Source organism: Dioscorea cayenensis, chromosome 18, assembly GCF_009730915.1.
Source record: "Dioscorea cayenensis subsp. rotundata cultivar TDr96_F1 chromosome 18, TDr96_F1_v2_PseudoChromosome.rev07_lg8_w22 25.fasta, whole genome shotgun sequence".
NCBI lineage: Eukaryota > Viridiplantae > Streptophyta > Magnoliopsida > Dioscoreales > Dioscoreaceae > Dioscorea > Dioscorea cayenensis.
The window spans coordinates 22,261,971-22,276,762 of record NC_052488.1 but is presented as its reverse complement, the minus strand read 5'-3'; the positions used below and the strand labels follow the sequence as shown (position 1 = coordinate 22,276,762).

The 14,792-nt window shown below is 35.4% G+C and overlaps 3 protein-coding genes across 5 annotated transcripts; 1 reads left to right on the top strand and 2 right to left on the bottom strand.

Annotated features, from left to right (window-relative positions):
* Positions 1 to 7,691: 7,691 nt before the first annotated feature.
* On the bottom strand, positions 7,692 to 10,468 carry LOC120282688 (DNA topoisomerase 6 subunit A3). Of its 3 annotated transcripts, none has more exons than XM_039289538.1 (2): positions 9,118 to 10,468; positions 7,692 to 8,057 (listed from the first exon to the last, which is right to left on the bottom strand). In XM_039289538.1, exon 1 carries the CDS (start codon positions 10,430 to 10,432, stop codon positions 9,155 to 9,157), a length of 1,278 nt encoding a protein of 425 aa, XP_039145472.1. In that variant the 5' UTR covers positions 10,433 to 10,468; the 3' UTR covers positions 7,692 to 8,057; positions 9,118 to 9,154. The 3 variants fall into 3 exon arrangements, with proteins under 3 accessions (XP_039145472.1, XP_039145471.1, XP_039145470.1); XM_039289537.1 differs by having other exon boundaries at positions 7,692 to 8,052; XM_039289536.1 differs by having other exon boundaries at positions 7,692 to 8,017.
* A 597-nt stretch (positions 10,469 to 11,065) lies between these two features.
* On the top strand, positions 11,066 to 11,927 carry LOC120282648 (50S ribosomal protein L10, chloroplastic). Its single transcript, XM_039289484.1, has one exon. The coding sequence runs from the start codon at positions 11,127 to 11,129 to the stop codon at positions 11,808 to 11,810; it is 684 nt and encodes a 227-aa protein (XP_039145418.1). The 5' UTR covers positions 11,066 to 11,126; the 3' UTR covers positions 11,811 to 11,927.
* On the bottom strand, positions 11,928 to 14,518 carry LOC120282647 (enoyl-[acyl-carrier-protein] reductase, mitochondrial). The gene is made up of 10 exons (XM_039289483.1): positions 14,316 to 14,518; positions 14,131 to 14,228; positions 13,603 to 13,734; positions 13,326 to 13,469; positions 13,138 to 13,240; positions 12,796 to 12,895; positions 12,545 to 12,621; positions 12,382 to 12,460; positions 12,190 to 12,308; positions 11,928 to 12,121 (listed from the first exon to the last, which is right to left on the bottom strand). The coding sequence occupies exons 1-10, from the start codon at positions 14,477 to 14,479 to the stop codon at positions 12,028 to 12,030; spliced, it is 1,110 nt and encodes a 369-aa protein (XP_039145417.1). The 5' UTR covers positions 14,480 to 14,518; the 3' UTR covers positions 11,928 to 12,027.
* Positions 14,519 to 14,792: the final 274 nt, after the last annotated feature.

Sequence of the window (14,792 nt, the reverse complement as noted above, 5' to 3'; positions counted from 1 at the left end):
CTGCACATCATATGGTCAAATGTCAATAATATGATCAACTTTCAAGTGTACATATCTTTAAGTTGAACCAAAAATATTAGCCATTTTAAATAAGCATATATATATATATATATATATATAAAGAGAGAGCTTGCATGATATAAGGCCATCACTCTTTTAAGTCAATAAGGTTAAAAATACATCAAAAACTTTCCTTAAGTTATTTATTTATTTATTTTGAAAAAAAAAAAAAACTTTCCTTTATTTTCTCTCAACCGAAAACTCAAGGCATTTACATAAGAACAACCAATTCAAAAATTTTGAAGGTTTCAATGTGCAAAATTCATGCAATCAAAGTGGGCGTCAAAGAGCTTGTTTTTCTTTTTTCCTTTTTCTTTTTTTTTTTAAAGAAAAAAGAAAATTTGACATAGTCTGCATATCATATAGTCAATAAAATAATCAACTTTCAAAGTGTACGTTTCTGTAAGTTGAGTTAAAAATTTTGGTCATATGAATAGGCCTATATATATATATATAAAGAGAGAGCTTGCATGATCATATGATCATCACTCATTTGAGTGTCCTGCTCCAAAACTTCTGAATGGTTCCCATTTGAAAATTCATCAAATCTTATTCACTTTTTGCTTTTAATAGTTGAACTGATAAAGTGTCATGCCTCTTGGGCCCAGTTTAGATTCACTACCACATTAAAAAAAAAAAAGATTTTTTTTGTCAATTTATTTTTTATTAATAATTTTCAAATAAACAATAACAATTTTGCATACATCTGCTTTTAAATATTTTTTTAATTAGCAAAATTATTTAGATGAAAAAAAAGATTTTGCTATGTAAATTTACTAAAGACCTTTTCGCATAGTGATGAAAACAATGCTAAAAAAGATCTAATCAATACTTAAATAGACAGAGTTCAGTGAGAAATTAGTTTTTATAGTATGTTTTCATGAGTGATAATCTCATAAAGCACAAATTTTATTTATTTTTATATTGTATTTAAAAATCAATTTGAGGGTGGATATTCTTAAACTATTTAATTTATTTAAAACTATTAAAATGAGAATTATTTTTAAAAAAATATGAGTCAAATCAATAACAAAAATATTTTTTTTAATAAAACTATGATTTATCTATTTTTATAAAACTAAAAATAAAAATATTTTCAATAAAGCATCTTGCCTAGCCGGCCAGTCAAAAGAGATATATACCCAAACATAATTAGTTGGAACCATTAAATCCACATTCATTTTGTTTTTGAAAATATGAGTCAAAGAATATTAATTACAGAATATTTTTTTTATGATCTTTGGACAAAATGACTGAATGGATAAGTAATTTGATTCATTCATTTACAAATCACAAATGTTTGGAATCCAAATTATGCAAGTAGACACTTTTCTTTGCTAATTTGTATTAATTGGTATCATCCAACAAGTCTATTTTCAGAAAAATAATAATGATAAAAAAAAAAAAAATTCTAATTGGGACCCTGTTTATTCCCTTGATTCCCTTTTTCTCTTTTCTTTTTGCCAATCAATGAAATCCAATCCACAACAAAAGGAACAAGAATAGATTAAAGCTAATAAAAACAGAGCTTTGGATAATGCTTGAAATAAGAAACACATGAGAACACAAACAAGTACAGAACTTATTCCAAAAACCATGAAATGACTAAAAATCTTATACTCTGTTACCTGAAAAACAATAGTAACAGAGCAAGATCAACAGCTAATTGCTAAACAACCTTCAGATACCAAAAAAAAACTAAAGCCAATTCAACCCTGTTTTTTGGATCATAAAAACAGAGCATCCCAAAACAGAGGTCTCCTTGCATGAACCATAAGAAACAGAGACAACCTTCACATTATATAATAATAATAATAAAAGGCAATTCAACCCTGTTTTTGGGATCATAAAAACAGAGTATCCCAAAACAGAGGTCTCCTTGCATGAAACATAAGAAACAGAGCAAACACCTACACAGTGTTGCATTAAAAAGAGCAAACACTGAAAACTATCCACAGAGCATTACCCAATTCTCTTCATACTTTGATCACTTGTCAGCTTTGCCGAAAGATCGAATCGGCATCACCGCAGTTTTCTCCTTTTTCTTCTCAGATTCATCATCATTCTTGGTCATGAAAAAAGAGATGAATTCCTTCATTATATTGGCTTTGATCTGACCTCTCTTTGGGAATGGATTACCAGCTGGTTTCTTCTCAGAATTCTCAGGACTAAACTTAGAGGCCATTGTGACAGAGGAAGTTGAACTTGTTAAGAGTTTGATGAAGTTGAACAAGACTTACAAGGGGTTGTTTAGGGGATGATAAAGAGAAGAAAGCCACTTAGAATAGCTTTCTTTTGTGCCAAGTTTTGGGTTATCTCATAGGTCCCACAATGCCAGATGCAATGCATTGACACTTTAACCTTTTTGAACATTCAACGCCATTGTTATTGTAAATGATTAATGCAAAACTATACATATAAATCCATGAAGTGATTGTTTACCAGCACATCATCCTGGTTATTATTCTAAATATATTCAATAATTTCTCTGTCAATTTGGTATGAACTGTGAAGTGTGAACAGAGGAAGGAAGAGAGATAGAGAGAGAGCATGTAATAGTGAAAGAGACTGGCTAATTAATTGACTTCATGGGACAGACTTAAAGCACCTTTCAATGTAGTCATAACTCTAAGTCTCCCACCCACAAGGCTTTGCCCACTCTCTCTAGAAGAGATTGAGTTGATGGAACTCTAGAAGAAGACTAGTTCCAAGATTGTTTCCAGTTTTTGATGAGAAGTAAAACAGAGCAAGAGAAAAATACAGTAAAAATGTTACTGCTGTTAAAGAATTACTGTCAAGAAATGGTCAATCATGAATTGGCATATTCTCTGAACCAGTCAGAATCCATGAGTCCATAGAGACAAATTTCACCTTCGTCTTGTTATTTAATTTTCAAACTTTTATCTTTTCCTAGTCAGAGAATTGAAGTTATAATGGCTTCAAACTTCTGAGCAGGAATTTAAAAGATTTCCCTTGTCTTCTTGCTTGCTCAAACACACGGTAAATTTTCTCAGTAATTAAACAACAAGTATACAAAAATAAAAAAGACTGTTTTAAGTCTCTTTATAAACAAAGCAGTCTACAAAACCAACAAGAAACAATATAAACAGAGTAGTAGTACTGTATACATGATGCTTCAGATAAACATACTGATGATCTCTTTCTAATATTATCCTTATTCTTCAGACATATTTTCTGAATTATTGCGACTCAAAGACAACCTGTTTATCGGCGGCGAGCAACTGCCGTCCGATCTAGCTCTTTCTTCTCCCTTAAAGCTTTGCGAGACAGATCGAACCAGAATACTTACAATCTTTGCCTTTACTTGCCCTCTCTTTGGCAAAGGATTTCCATTTCTCTGCAACTCAGAAACTCCAAAGGCCATTGCTACCTTTTCTTCTTCCAAAGAACTTGGTAACTCTAGTACTACTTTTGTTGTTGTTGTTATTGTTATTGTTATTGTTACTTAATGACATGAGAATGATAACTAAGCCTATTTATAAGCCAACCTGAATATCTTCTAATAGAATTTTACCAACTTGCAATAAGAAAAAAGATCAGTGAGCATCTTTTAAGCTTCTAAAGATAAAAAAAGACAAGCATATGTTGATTCTATCATATCTGGAATAAGTTGCAAATAGAGTTACGTGACTTGTTCCTATTTGTTGAGCTAAAGAACCCACACAGATCCATGAAATTATCTTGGTATTAAGTAATGCAATACTGGGTTTCTGATTGTAAAGATGCTTGTACAATATCAATAAAGATCATGTAAATGCTTTGTCTTAGTTAGTGCACTGACCAAAAAGGCCTCAGCACTATCCTCAAAAGATGCTTTTCATTATTTCCATATCTCCAAAGCAAAAGAACAAGAAAGAAACAAAGATGTTAATTGTATTGTTAATCTCAATATGGAACACATGCTTCAAAGTAATTAAGTGTTTGATCTCTGTATTTAATTATAAAACCAAACACACCACTTTTACTTTGGAATAAACTATATTGAAGCTAGCACTTGATCCCAAACAATGTTACTGTAGCCTTTCTGCATGAAAACTAATGAAGCAAGTCACAGGTTGATACCTTAGAATTCTGAATCACTGAATCATTCAATAATGAACCAATATTTCACACATGCTTGCAATGCATCTTTGTTAATTTTCTTACAAAAATAAAAGATAAAAGAACCATGTTAAATGCCAAGAGTCAAAGCTTTCTGTTTTAAAGAGAGATTGAACAATAATTGTCCCCCTTTTCACTAGTCTTATCAAGCCCCACTTTGAACAACATGTCTCCTAACTGTATTAAAGCAATTCAGAAAAAAAAAAAAATAAATAAATAAATAAACAAACAAGAAGAAGAACAACAACAACAAGAGAAAGAAGAAGAAGACCGTGACAGATCCTTATAATAAGCATTAAAGAATCACTACAGTTAAAGGCACAGTGGTTTTACAGGTTCAATCCCACTTTGGCAATAAAAAAAAAATACAAAGTTTTGAATCATTCGATGAGACAGGTCTGCAAACTGTAGTGTGTGTGCATGTGGCTTGTGCAGGCTCTGCAATAACAAAATCCACTGTTTTCTGAGCAATTAACTGCATTTTCTGCATGCCATTGATTGTGTACATTTCACATACACTTAATGTGCATGAAAGAGACATTAGTCATGCATCATTAACAATATCATTATGTATCTCTCCCTCAACAACAACAACAACACCACCACCAACAACAACAACAATGACAAATGAAGAGATGGAAAAACTTGGTACATTGTCATTGTAAAATAAAGAGAAATGAAATTTATAACCTTTAAGAACTTCTCCTTGTTCTTGTGCTTGTTGCTGGTTTTGAAGCCAAAGCTACAAGTGATCTGAACATCATCCTGAATATATTGGCTTTGATCTTGCCTCTCTTTGGTAAACTTCTTCTCTTAGTACCATCCATTGCATGGAAGATCTTCAACATTCTTTGCAACTTAAAAACAACTACAAAGTAGAAGAGAAACTTCAAAACTAATTCAACTCTTTGTTTCTTTTTTTTTTTAATCTGAAAAACCAAAGAGAAACACCAAACTCTAACAAGAAAGAGCAAAGAAACAGAGCTATGTGTGAGACTTATATATTGGGTTGAAGATGGAAGTCCAAGTGTGTTAAATTACAAAAAGACCCACTAGAATGAATGGATCATGCATGAATTCCTTGGTGGCTGGAGGGTATTGTACAGTGTGCTTGTCCTTTTGAAAAGAATTTGAGATTGAGAACAGATTTATGCAGTATGTATGCATGTGTTGAAAAAGACATTTGTGTGGTAGTACTAGACTAGTATTGTACTAGTGTTGTGTTGTATTCTCAAAGTTAAACTGTAAAAGCTTACACAACTTGTATGTAGCTGTTTTTTCCTATTGAGTAGTGAGTGTAGCATGGACCTCCTCTCAAGCTAGTATGCCCAAATCATGCTTCAAGTTATCAAAATATCTAATAAATTTCTGAAGTTTAATATATATATATATATAATTATTTTTTTAAATTACATAGGTGATTTTTTTTTTAATGGAAAACTCTACAAGCTCTGGCTCACCGATGCCTTAGTTCAAGTTAAAGATTGAGATGACATTGTGTTCAGACATAGTTTAGGTTTGCTTACCAATGAGTTTTATGGTGTTTCTTAACAAATAATAATAATAATAATAATAAATATAACAAAAATATGATTTTAATAGGGATTTACATGTTTGTAAGCTCGCCAAGATTTAATTCACTGGTGCGTGAGTTAAAAATTAAGATTATACAGGATTTATCATTGAACTCAAAGTGTGACTTTGTTATTACTTGCGCAATAATTTATGTGGTTGATTATTTAGTAAATATTTTAAAGATGATGGTTTATTCATATTATCAAAAAATATTTATTATTATGATGATTTTAAGATTATACATGATTTATCATTGAACACACTGGTATGTTTTCTAGTATGTCTCAACATCAAGAAAAGAATAATAATTATTATTATGACGATTTTAATTGAGATTGATAATGAAATGTTTTAAAATACAGAGATTGAAAAGGATTTTTAAAAATTGAAGGAATAATTATTTTTTAAAAAATATCAAAAGAATTTTGACCCATCTTGGCTTCTTCTTATTTGTCCCATTCATTTAGCACGTGAGGTGAGACACTTCATATCATTTGAAAATTTTGACTATAGGAATAGGGAGCATCTCTTCATGCAGTAGCCTTGAAATACTGTAAAATTAAACAACTTTTTCTAAAGAGCTTCTTAATGAACATTATTAGTACATAATTACTTAATTTGGAGTTTAAAAGAAAAGCTAAAACGTGTGAAAGAAGTTTTTTTATTGGAGTATTTATTTATTAAGAAAAATATATGAAAATTTGTCACTTCACATGCCTAAAAATTCGTGTTTTTTTTAATGAATTATTTTATTTTCTTCTAGAAATTATATTCCAATTTTTGCTTCTTTCGCTCAATATTGACCAACATTTTCCAATCAACTCTTACTTTCAATTATTATTAAACAACTTAATCAGAATTAATAATTTACACTTTTTTTTAAAAAAAAAAAATTCCCTATTATCTTCCCAATGACTGCCATCATCAGGACTCACAAAATTTCAACATCTAAGAGATATATTTGTCGCACATGCGCAATATATAAAGATATTATATTATATTAAAGATTTAGCTGTCCGGAATATATATATATATATATATATATTATATATATATATATTCCTTGGTTCCCTACAAAGATTACATTATAGAGCAAGGAAAAATAAAGGGATGGGATATGTCTTCTAATGCTCTTAAAAGGCCAAGCCACACTTCACTCTGCAATTCATTAATTGTGATGAGCCATTTGATTTATTTATCTTCTTCTTCTTCTTATTTTATTTTATTTTATTTTATTTTTTTATGTTATGTTTTCAGAGATATTCATTTCCTCTGCTTCCAAACGTCTCAATCATCATGCAATAATAATAATAATAATAATAATATGTGAGCAGTGTTGTTAGTATTTGGTTTGCAGGGAATCATCAAGGCTGGGAATTGTTTTCATTTTTAATATCAGTGACAAGCATGGTCCTGCAGGGATTCATTCAGGAAAAACAAGATTGAATTTTCAAAGCAATTTTCATTAACGAGGTCTTGGAACCTGGTTTTGGATTATACTCCATGCTGTGTTCTTTGTCAACTTAAAAAAAGTTCTTTAATAATGCAAGATACTAAGTTATAAATTTTAAGTGTTATTAATTGTTGAACTGCATTCACCATGTGAGCACTTAAATAATAATCAGTAATTCCAAACAGCAACTCATAAGTGGAATTTCTGTCTCTTTTGTCCTATAGACTCTGTGTTTTAGAAGCTATAAATGGAATCAAAGCCTTAAGACAAGGCAGTACAGTACTATTCATAGAATGTCCCTGTGTTTGTTATATAAGTAAACAATAAATTTAAAACAAAATCATAATAATCACACACCTATTAAGAAAAAAAAAAATAAAGAAATTACAAAGTCCAATGAACCACAAGAAATGGTTGGGGGAAGTAAACAATCAACATTGACAATAGAGGGAGAGAAAACCACAACTTGATTAATTCCAGATTGGAAATTGTAACAAAGGAAATATATTCATCCAGAAAATGCATATTTGATGTTTGAAATTCCACCGAAATGAAATCTAAAAATTAAATGACATAGCAGTGCAAGATTGTTCTCTTGAAACAAGTTTGTATACCTCCTACGACTACACTGCACTTGCATTATCATGACAAAACGCTAACGACAAAGCAAGTCTACCGAAACATATGGTGTTAATAAATTGTCTCCTAAATGTTTCTTGTGATGTTGCAGCTCTGAAATGCAACCTCATTTGGTCAAAAGTTTCTTTCTCTTGAGTGTACCTTTTCATTTTGGCTGTTTATCCATCTCTGTTCAGAAGACATATGATGCTTAAATATTTGGCCTACACTAAAAATTTGGAGCAACAAAAGGTTAAATACAATGCCTTGTGAAAAACAGATGAATGCTTGAATCTATGCTAAGTTTAACATACAAAAGCAACACAGACAGTGATGATTATATGTCGTGCTCTGTAAAGGCACAAGCCGTTGAAAATCATTGCTACCATACTAAATTCCATGTTTTGTGCAAGATATATGTGAAGTGATCTTTATGTTATGACAAAAGACTTGCACAGATTTTAGAAGCTGTGGGGGCACAAGTTCTGAAAATGGGATAAATGGCAAAATATTGATTTTGGTCATCAAATCAATCTGCTGACTTCACATTATCTAATTAAATTAAATCCATTTGTGTACACATGAACACTTGCTAGGTTGCTAAATTTATAAACTCACTGGAACCCATCTAATTTGAATGCTATTTCTGTCATATCAGCATGGGATCTTCCCCCAATTCAATATGATACTCAACCCATTATTCCTCTCTCTATCTAGAAGGGGGGAAACAGAATTCTTTTTTCATAGGATTTAGTTAATGAATATACACATACAGATACTTCATTCCACAAATGGATTCAACCCCAAGCTCACACTGGAAAGACTTACGAAGATATCACAGGCATAATATGTGAGTACAGTGCATTAAAAGGGGTCACTAAATCAATTAGAACAATTTACAGAATGAAGCCATACCCAAATTCAAGTTGTTCAGTTCTATCCTACAAGCACTGTGAGCTCCCCTAACTCAATATGATAGTTGATCCATTGTTCCTCTACCATATCTATCTTAGCACAAATAAAAGAAAGTTCTTTTCATAGATTTCAGTTAAACGAACATCCTCATACTTCATTCTACCAATATATTCAAACCAAACTCACATTTCAAAGGCTCAACAAGTAGGCAATTGTTACAGGCATTGTATGCTAGTTGAATTACATGCAAAGTATTATCCAGAGTAAAAATGATATCACAAAAATCAATCAAAAGCGCAATTTTTATAGAGTGAAGCCATGCTGTAATTCAAGATAATATCATTAAAATCAACAATTCATAGATGAAGCCATACCTTAACTCAAAGGCTTTAAGTTGCCTAAGCTCACAAGTCACAACCAATCCTGCTGCTGTATCTTGAGAGGCAGATAAACCTCAGTGAGATACTGGAATCCGAAGGAACTGAGAGCCTGAATCTCAGCCTTCTGTCTCGTCCTCACCATCATCTCCAGCTCCCTCACCCACCCCTCATTCCTCTTCACGAAATCCTCCTCCAAGAGATCCTTCCCAACCTTCACATCCTGATCAGTCATAGGCAATCTGCATTGCTCCGGCACGCGGTACTTATCTAGATCACTTGGCCGGATTCCGAGCCACTTGATATCCGGAGTTGTGAGGTTAGAGCTATCATAGGACATGTTCTTAGATCCACACATATAAACAGACAAGATCTTCAATCCATAGGGATCACTGTCAACCAATGCGAGCACCGGAAGCTTGAGCTCGGTCTTCATCTTCTTCAAAAAGAGCCTGGTGGCGACATCCGGCTGGCCTTTGGCTGTGACGATGATGCAAGGGAAGCGGTTATAGAAGCGATCCTCAGCGAGACGCATAAAGGCGGCGTCTTTCTCCACAAGGAGAATGAAGAGGGCGTCACTCTCAAGGTCAGAAACGCGATCGATGTTGGGAGGAATGGCCTTACCGCCAATTCCCATGCGGGTGCAGTCAATGCGGTCGCCGTCATCGGAGAAGACGAGACGGCCGACGACGACGCCCTTCTCGGAGGCGACAACGTGGAGGGAGGATCGGGTACAGCCAAGCATGCACGAAACGTCGTCGAGTACGGCGTCGGACTGGGTTTGGTCGCCGAAGAGCTTGACGTCAGTGTAGAAGAGATCACGCTTAGTGACATGGATTCCGTTGAGGAGGATGGCGTGGACGAGGGAGAGGACACGGGCCGTGATGGTGGCCTTGCGGACAGTGGAGAGGCTGGCGAAGGGGCGCGACGAGGTCTTGTCCTTGAGGACAATACGGTCGAGCTCGGGGAGGTAGAGCTGGTTGGAGGAGGAACGGGAGGGGATGGAGAAGGAGAATCCATTGCCGGAGAGGATGGAGCGGGCAGCGGAGAGAGCAGCGCGCTCGATGGCGAGGCGGACGGAAGAGGAGTCGAGATCGGAGACTTCACGGCAAGGGGAGGAGAGGTTGAGATCGGAGAGGGTTAGGGTTTGATCGGAAGAGGATTGGGTGGCGGCGCGGAGGCGGTGGAGAGAGGAGAGGATCTCAGTATCGGGCTTGAGCTGGTTCTTGAGCTCGTGCGCATGCGAGGAGGACGATGAACGGGACCGCTTGGACGTGCCGGGCTCCGGGCGGCGGCGCTTCTTCTCCGACATTGTCCTCTTGTTTTGCCCAAAGCTTGCTCAGCACCTCCGCTTGTTTTGTTATTTATTTTTCTATTTTATATAAAAAAATGATTTTTTTTTTTAAAATTTTGGAATATAATAAAACTTAAAACCTTTTTTAACGAAAAATGATTATTAATTTTTTTTTTAAATTTGCAGAATAAACCTTAAAACCTTTAATAAATTCATTATTTCATATGTGTTTTCGCAAGAGTATTAACAATATACATATAGAATTCATCAACTATTAAAGTTTTTTATATATAAAATGTCTACAAACCAGGAAAATAATAGAAATAGAAAAATACAAACATAAATTGGTATAACAATAATATAATAAATAATAATTAAACCGATCATGATTGAACTATTCAATCAAAATATTATTTATCTTATTTTTTACTATACAAAATTTACAGAGAACTATACAAAAATATTTTCCATCATTGAATCCAATGAATAAAACACAAACATATATGTATAATTGAATTTTACTGACATTAATAGAATCTGCGCCCTCATTGATAAATATATATATATATATATATATATTTATACAAAAGTAAAGTAATTTGTAATTTGAGAGGGGTATAAATGCAAAATAATAATTAACAAGAAAAGGATAAGGTAAGGAAGAAGAGGGGGTTATCAGTTATGGTATTGAATTGCTCTCCATTTCTCAGCAATGGAGGCCACTCTCTGTTCCTTCTCCTCCTCCTCCAAACCCCACCCTCTCTCTCTCCGTCCCCAATCCCTAACCCTAACCCTAAAATCCCCCACCTTAGTCTGCAAACCTCGCCGCCGATCCCTCCCCTTCGTTCGCGCCGCCATTAGCCGGACCAAGAAGGAGGAGACGGTCGATAACGTGAAGCAACAGCTCGAGAGCTGCTACCTCATCGCCGGCATCCGCTACACCGGCTTCACCGTCAAGCAGTTCCAGGACCTCCGTGGCACCCTCCCGGACACCGTGAAGCTCATCGTCGCTAAGAACACCCTCGTCGGCAAAGCCATCGAGGGCACGGCATGGGAGGCATTGAAGCCGTGCATGAAGGGCATGAACGCCTGGCTCTTCGTCCACACCGAGGAGATCCCGGCAGCGCTCAAACCTTACAGGGAATTCCAGAAGGAACGCAAGCTCGACGACAATGACTTCACCGGAGCTGTGTTCGAGGGGCGCTTCTACGCGCCGGATGAGTTCAAGGTGCTCGAGACATTGCCGAGCCGAGAAGAGATCTATGCTAAGTTGCTCGGCGCTTTGCAAGGCCCTTCGATCTCGCTCGTCAGCACGCTCCAAGCGCCCGCGCGTGAGCTGGTGCTCACGCTCAAGGCCTATGTGCAAAAGCTCGAGGAGCAAAGCACCCCTGCTTGATGATACCTCCTCCCATTGTTTTCCTTGTTCCAAACTTGTGTTTTTGGTCCTTTGTGTTTTGTGTTGATTTGATGACATTGTTGTGCAATGAGAATTTCAAAGTTTACTTTTTTTTTATTTTTAAATTTCATTAATACACACACATACATGGATATGATACAAGGGAAAAAACAAGTGTGCATGAGATGAGATACAAATAGCATTTCAAAACATCTTACTAGAATGTGAGGACCTGTTTTGGACGACTTCCTGATTTGCCCAGTGCATTGTTCAGTGCTGTGTCGAATTCGATGAACGGAACTAGCTCCATCCTGCATGATCAATGTTGGATCAGTGTTCAATTAATATTCGGAATTCGGATATTGGAAATGTTGCTTACTCGTATTTTAATTCTCCTTGTTCGACAAAGCTGAGGAGTTGATTGGCCATAGCTCTGCAATCTTGTGCTTTCTCTGTGTTCATCCATTTTTGTAGCCAGAATCCCCGCAGGGAGAGGTCCTGAACGATGCAGATGTTTTCGTTGTTTTCGTGAAATTCACCGGGTTTTATGGATTGATGGTTAGGAAGTTACCTTGAATATGAACGATGATGTGGAGACTGTGATAGGTTTCTTTGCCATACCACCATAGGTTACCATTGTGCCACCCTGCCTAAAGAACAACAGTCATTCTGATTGTGAAATGTGAATTGAGGTAAAATTGATTGAATATAGTTGAAGAAGAAGAGCGAGCTACCTCAAGAACTTGAGGACCAAAGAAGCAGCATTTCCTCCAACACAATTGAATCCAAGAGCAGGTTCTTGTATATTGTTCTGAGAAGCATAAGGGAATAATTGATGTACCAATTAATTAATTAAGCTCTAACTTTCATAATAACGAACTGATAGACATAAACCATGGTATGAGAGATTAAGCATGTAGAAAATTCTTATAAAAAACAGCCCACAAAAGAGAAATTATATGTAAAAAAAATTTAAAAAAATTACCAGAAGACTCTTGACATTCTTTATTTCCAATTGGTTTTCTGTGAAAACTTCATTTGCACCAAGTTTCTTCAGTTTTTCTTTTAACTCTTCTGACCCAGGTCTGTAAAAACATGGTCACAACGGATTATAAAGCTTTGAACAAGCAAAAGCTTAAACATTATGAAAAACTGCACAGATAGTTGACTTTGTATCCTGGAAATTTCACAACTACAATTTAAAAGCATTGGCATAAGAAATAAGGTTATGAAAAACTCATGCTAGTTTCTTTAGTCTGACCCTAATATAAAGTGTAAATCATGGTAAGCACAGGATAATCAGATCAAAGAAAGTGCCAATCTGCACCTTTCTCGAATCAAGTTTATGCTCTGAACACCACGAATTCTGGCAAGTTGAACAATGCACTGTCCAACCATACTAGAAGAGCCATTTTGCACAATGGCATCACCTGGTAGATTCAATAGCAACAATTTAAAATAATGCAAGGAGAGATTGAGATCTGAACAGAAAAAAACATATCAATCAGGCAGTACCAGGGTTCAGTTCAACAAAGTCTTCCATCATTCGCAAAGCCGTCATAGGATTTACAGTTACTGTTGCAGCATATTCAATAGGAACATTCTTACTAACTTTGTGCCAGACGTCCTCCTCTTTTACAACATAAGTTTGCCATGTCCCTGTTGACAAGTGCAGACTTCAAGCATTGTTGAAAAGCAGCAGTTTAATCTCTCAGAACAGCAATACAAAGTAAGCTGTTTAATCTCTCAGAAATCAAGCTTGCTTTAAGATAATGCGAAATAATTATAATACCGAAAGTTGTAGGACAAGGTATGACCCGATCCCCCACGGAGAGAGATGTTACTGCAGAGCCCACAGCATGCACCTCCCCCACACCCTCACTACCTCCAACTGCTGGGACTTGAGGTCTTATAGGGTAAACACCTATCAAAACAGAAACATGAAGATGATAAATACTCAAGACAGCACAATCAAACACAAACGAAAATCACATTGCCTTTAAATCAATAGTCTGATGAAAATTAATGTAAAACAAACCATGTACAGCTCATTGTTTCTTCATATTTTCTTATGATTAAATAACAAGGTGAAAATTTTCAATTGCATACAATTTGGCAATACAGGTTGAAGTCTGAACATGCTTTAAAATCCATAATAGTAACACTTTGGTTTCAATAAACATCATCACTTAGGGTCAAGTATGATTTTTTTTTTCAATAGCTAATTTCAATTTATATCAAAAAATTGAAAACCTACAACAACTGCTCTAATAGTTGAAATAATTTAGAAAAAAAAAAAATGAAAATAAGACTGTAATACCTTCAATCCGATTGATATCAGAGGGATTGATAGGAGCAGCAAGCATTTTAACACACACATCATTCTCTTTCACTGGGACAGGCGGGAGTTCAACCATCCTGGCGACAATCAAAGCAACAGAACATCAATGCAATGAAATCAGAAATAATCACAAGGTTTTCAACAAAACGGAGGTGAAATCGAACCTGAGGACTTGATCCGGGGGCCCATGCTGCTCGTAAACGAAGCCCTTGGAAGGAGGGGATAAGCCAGTGGAGAATGCACGGCAGGTGTTCGACGTTATGCCCCTGAGAAACACGGCGCGCCGAGAGACGCCGAGACCTCGCAGCGTTGCCCGTAGAGACGCCATTCGTGGTTCGCGAGAGGTTTCTCTCTCTTGCTCGTCTGAGACTCGGTGATCCTTCTAAAGCCTTCTCGTTTCTCACTCACGTGAGGAGCACGCGCTCTTTGATCTCGGCCGAATCTTGTCCCACCGTTCACTTGCCTCGGGATTAGTTCTCACCAAATGATTGTGTTTTTAGTAAATAATAGTCCAAACTTGTAAAAAAAGTATAATTTTGAATGTACACAGACAGTATAATTTTAAATTAATAATTAAATTTAAAAAATTGATAAATTTAGTATAAATTAATGAATTTTTGTGTATGCAAATAAACGATGGG

Excerpts from the sequence above, each read along its gene's own strand:
- LOC120282688 (XM_039289538.1), bottom strand. The coding sequence starts at position 10,432 with ATGTCGGAGAAGAAGCGCCGCCGCCCGGAGCCCGGCACGTCCAAGCGG.
- LOC120282648 (XM_039289484.1), top strand. The coding sequence starts at position 11,127 with ATGGAGGCCACTCTCTGTTCCTTCTCCTCCTCCTCCAAACCCCACCCT.
- LOC120282647 (XM_039289483.1), bottom strand. The coding sequence starts at position 14,479 with ATGGCGTCTCTACGGGCAACGCTGCGAGGTCTCGGCGTCTCTCGGCGC. Across the intron at positions 12,622-12,795 it reads AGAATGTCAAGAGTCTTCTG|AACAATATACAAGAACCTGC; the intron begins GTAATTTTTTTA and ends TATGCTTCTCAG. Across the intron at positions 12,309-12,381 it reads CATCATCGTTCATATTCAAG|GACCTCTCCCTGCGGGGATT; the intron begins GTAACTTCCTAA and ends TGCATCGTTCAG.